The sequence below is a fragment of the Crocodylus porosus genome, unplaced genomic scaffold (genome assembly GCF_001723895.1).
Source record: "Crocodylus porosus isolate Cpor-Errol unplaced genomic scaffold, CroPor_comp1, whole genome shotgun sequence".
NCBI lineage: Eukaryota > Metazoa > Chordata > Crocodylia > Crocodylidae > Crocodylus > Crocodylus porosus.
In genome coordinates this window covers 116,081,529-116,085,695 of record NW_017728943.1, presented here as the reverse complement: position 1 = coordinate 116,085,695, position 4,167 = coordinate 116,081,529, and the positions used below count along the sequence as shown (strand labels likewise).

Here is a 4,167-nt window from a genome sequence, read left to right as displayed (position 1 = left end):
CCCACCAGACCACCACCCATGATTGGAGTGTGTTCTCATCAAGAGTCCTGATATCCTCCAAAAAAATATATATGCAGATGAAGAGTGAGGCCACCTGGTCTGGCTCCACCTGATGGAAGCTCTGACCACACTTATCACATGAAATGGCCTAAGTGTGAGCATCCGTCATCTACAAAAATGTTTGGTGATGTTTGCTAGACATTTAAGTCTGAAGAAACACGAATCATTGGGCATGAAAGGCACTGCTCAGCAGTGGAAAGTGAAGAAGTCAGAAAGTATTCAGTGTAGTGGTTCCCCCCGAGTTGAAAGACTTGCAGCTGAGGGGGACTGAGCAGAGTGGCCACTGCATCTTATTGAGATGGGCTGCACTAACCTAGCCTTGTTGTAGGTTCCCAGCAGTATGTTGACGCCCAGTACATGCTGTGCATTTTACAGACATGCTCAGTGTTGGCTGCCTTGCATCAATCTCATAGTTGGTTTCCATTACTGAGCACATGCTGCATGTGGAAATAGTTTTAATGATAGACAGTTATTTAAGGATGGAGGTTTTCTTGTATGCAAATGTAAGACATGGGGCTTTCCCCCATGCTTATTGGTGGGGGAGAGGAAACTGTCTTATATTTGAGTAAATACAGTAGTATGTATGTAAATTTTTTTTTTTTTTTTTAATTTCTGCACCAGCAAAACTAAGCGAGAAGTTGAAGCATCATCTTTGTTGCTGGCAAACATTGAAGTCAGTGGGATTACATGTACATAAATTTGTGTAAATGCTTGTGGATGTGCAGTCTAAATTCCAAATATAGGGGTCCTTTATCAATGTTTGTAGATTCTTCCCTATGTTATTTTGGGCAGAATTAAGCCTTATGTATCCTTTACAGAGGGGGCATGAAACTCATTTTGCCTCTGTGACTGGATCCAAACCATAGGGCTCCTCACAAGGCAGATGCAGACCCATCTTCAGAAGTGGAATGAGCAGTGTCAGGAAACTGGGGGGTTAATGCTACCATTGCTCACCCTGATACTGCCAGAACATATCCCCAACAGGGCTCTCTAATCCAGAATTCAGTGGTGGGCTCTCTCCTGCTTACCCTGCCCTCAAATTCAGATGACATGGCTCCATTTGTCATATGTATGACAAGCAAGAGATAGAATGCAGCAAACTGTATGTTACTTAGCTGAGTCTGCAAAGATGGCATATTGAAAAACAGTTACTATGTTTGTGGACTGAGAAACACTTTGATATGAAAATCACATAGAAACAAAAATACTGGTAATATTATACTGTTTAAGACACCTTGGAAAGAAAAGCTATATTTCCAGCTGCCAACCTTGCAATTTTTCCCTGGCCACTTCTGCATTTTGGTAGAATTAGATTTCATAGACATCAGGGCTGGAAGGGACCTCGAGAGATCATCAAGTCCAGCCCCCTGCCCGAAGGGCAGGAAGTCAGCTGGGGTCATAGGATCCCAGCAAGATAAGCATCCAATTTACTCTTGAAGGTGTTCAGTGTAGGTGCTTGAACCACCTCTGCTGGCAGACTGTTCCAGACCTTGGGAGCTCGGACAGTAAAGAAATTCTTCCTTATGTCCAGCCTGATGTATACTGTATACCATTTGACTTTGGTATAATTAAAAAACACAAGGAATAATTTATTGCAATATTGTTTTTTCAATTTTAATTTCTTTTTATTTCTTTTACATTGTTATTTTCAGTATTAAGTAAAAACACCTTGTAATTTACTTGAAGCTACTACAGAATTTTCATTCTGCTGCTTCAAAATCTTGTAATTTGTCGTACTTACCACGGCATACAGAGGCCTTGATTATAATTATTGCTTTCATTTAATGAGAATTGCAATCAAGTAATTATTCATCTTTCAAAGTCATTGAATAATGTAAATGTTGAAGCTTGTTTTTTTGTTGTTGTTGTGTTTTTTTTTTTTCTTCCTACCAAAAAAAGATCCCAGTAGCTCCAGCTGTGCCTGCTGTTAATCTAGTTCCACCAGCATTTCCCGTCTCAATGTCTGTCCCTCCTCCTGGCTATAGTTCAATTCCTCCACCACCATTCTTGCGTGCAAGTTTCAATCCTTCACAACCACCTCCTGGTAAGTTACTACATTTTATATTAACTCAGCACTCTAGATTACATGCTAAGATTTTTTCTGACTCTTAAAGTACAGGTCATTCAACCAAGTTTAATCTTAGATTTAAAATATGAAAAAACAAAGCATTTTACATCCCCTTTTTTAAATTTGAAAAATCTTAGGATGGTTGGTTGGAACTTTTAATTTCTCCTTGGGGACTACTGATATAAAGGGCAACTTGCTAGAGGTGCTTATGCATCCTCTATACAAGAGGCATCAAACTCAACTACCTCCACTCTCTCTCTGGTTAATTCTTTCATCAGTTGCCCTCCACCACTGACATGCATCTGGGGCTCTGTATGTGGGAATTGTTGGTGGGTTCACCCTTCCTCCAGATTCCTGCTCTTTCAGGAGCTCTAGCAGCCATATCTTTGATGCCCCTGCTCTATAGCAGAGTTAGACCCCCTGGAAAGTAGTAATGTTGGCTGGTTTCCCTCCCAGTACTTATTAGTTTGTAGTGAGACATCTTTCCTGGTTTAATGCTGATTATTAGGTTCTCCTGTGACAGTTTTCAAAGAGCTAGTTGTAGTATTTTTTTTTTCTTTTGTCATATAGGTTTTATGCCACCTCCAGTCCCACCTGTTGTGCCGCCGCCTGTTGTGCCGCCGCCTGTTGTTCCACCAGTAGTCCCAACATGTAAGTTGGCTTGTCAGTTTTTAGGGGTTTTGTGTTAATGTAAATCTAGCTATCTAATATACTAGTTTTTTTAAGCAAGTGTACAACTTCTTGCTAACAGAAATGGGCTGATCTATGGGTTGTTGTCCAGCTGATTTACCTGTGTATTCAGAAAAGGTTTAATGGAACTTCTTAAGTAATATTCACAGATACTATATTGAATTGCTATGTTCCCAGGAGACACTGAAGACTTTTTTTTTTTTTGAAAGAATTCTGTTATTTAGATATATTTGTGCACTTGAGGCTGAAATGTAGCACTGTTTAAGTATTTAAAATGTAATTTGAAATAATTTACACATAATTAAAATGAAAATATTTTGATTTACTATACTTTGTTTATAGTCTCTCAGTAAAGTATCTGCTACACAAAATTGACAATATAGTTTTAAAAATGCCCACTAAAGTTTTTTTTTGTTTTGTTTTGTTTTTTCCTTTTTTCTGTAGCTTTAGTGCAGCCTCCATTACCAATTACTCAAGATACAATAAAAGATGTTCCTTTTAGTACCCTTGTTTTACCAGTTGGCACAGGTTCTAGCAATCTGGCCACACCAACGTTATCAGCTGGAAGTGGTTTTAATCCTCTTCCAAGCAGTAAACCAGAGGCAGAAGAAAAAGGATCTCATCATACTGACCTTCAGGTTTCCTCAAATGAAAATGTTAGATCTGGTAAGAAATTGTTGTCTCTACATAACTTGTCACATAAAAACTCAAATTTATAACGTTGTTTTGTAAGTTGACCTTATAGGTAGAACTAGTTCTCATTATGGGATGAGCATAATTTTGAATGTGAGGCTTAGGGCAAAATCTGTATTAGCTCTGTGGATATCTCTAATTTAATTTAGGTGATGGCATACTTAATAGTTAGGCACTTGATCTCCCCCCCCTCCCTCCCATCCCCTGAAAGTGGTTTAGAGTAGGGCAGTCTATGGTCTGCATGTTATGAGCTATGGATCCTTCAGGCAATGTACTGTGCAGGCCTGCTGGACACCCCCCCCACCACCCACATCATGCAGGCCATGGACCTTCTGGCCCTTTATGCTGGTTCTGACCAGCCCTGCCCCACTCCAGTTGGACAGCCCTGGTTTAGAGAAACAGCTACACACAAGCTTCCTATATAGTTAATGGGGTGCTATTAACGGACAGTGCCAAGAGCCTAGATGCTGACCAGGGAGCCCCCTAGAGCTTCCAAATAGAAAACACAGAACCTAGCAGTATGTTTGAAGTCTTCATCTCTTAGGTTTTGGCACCTGACTCATTGTTGCATGCAGGGTGCCTCTGCTTGCAATACAGCATCCACTTCTGCTTCTAAGAGTAGATGTTCATGCTGTTGGTGGTTATAGCACAGCAGC

At 40.2% G+C, this 4,167-nt stretch overlaps 1 protein-coding gene across 5 annotated transcripts in view; it reads left to right on the top strand.

Moving 5' to 3' along the window:
• The window catches only part of SCAF8 (SR-related CTD associated factor 8), a 139,161-nt gene that overhangs the window by 60,024 nt on the left and 74,970 nt on the right, over positions 1–4,167 (top strand). For all 5 annotated transcript variants that reach the window (XM_019550044.1, XM_019550045.1, XM_019550046.1 and 2 more), the window contains 3 exons: positions 1,960–2,104; positions 2,699–2,779; positions 3,263–3,484. In XM_019550044.1, coding sequence (XP_019405589.1) covers positions 1,960–2,104; positions 2,699–2,779; positions 3,263–3,484 — 448 coding nt within the window. The remainder of the gene's footprint in view (positions 1–1,959; positions 2,105–2,698; positions 2,780–3,262; positions 3,485–4,167) is intronic.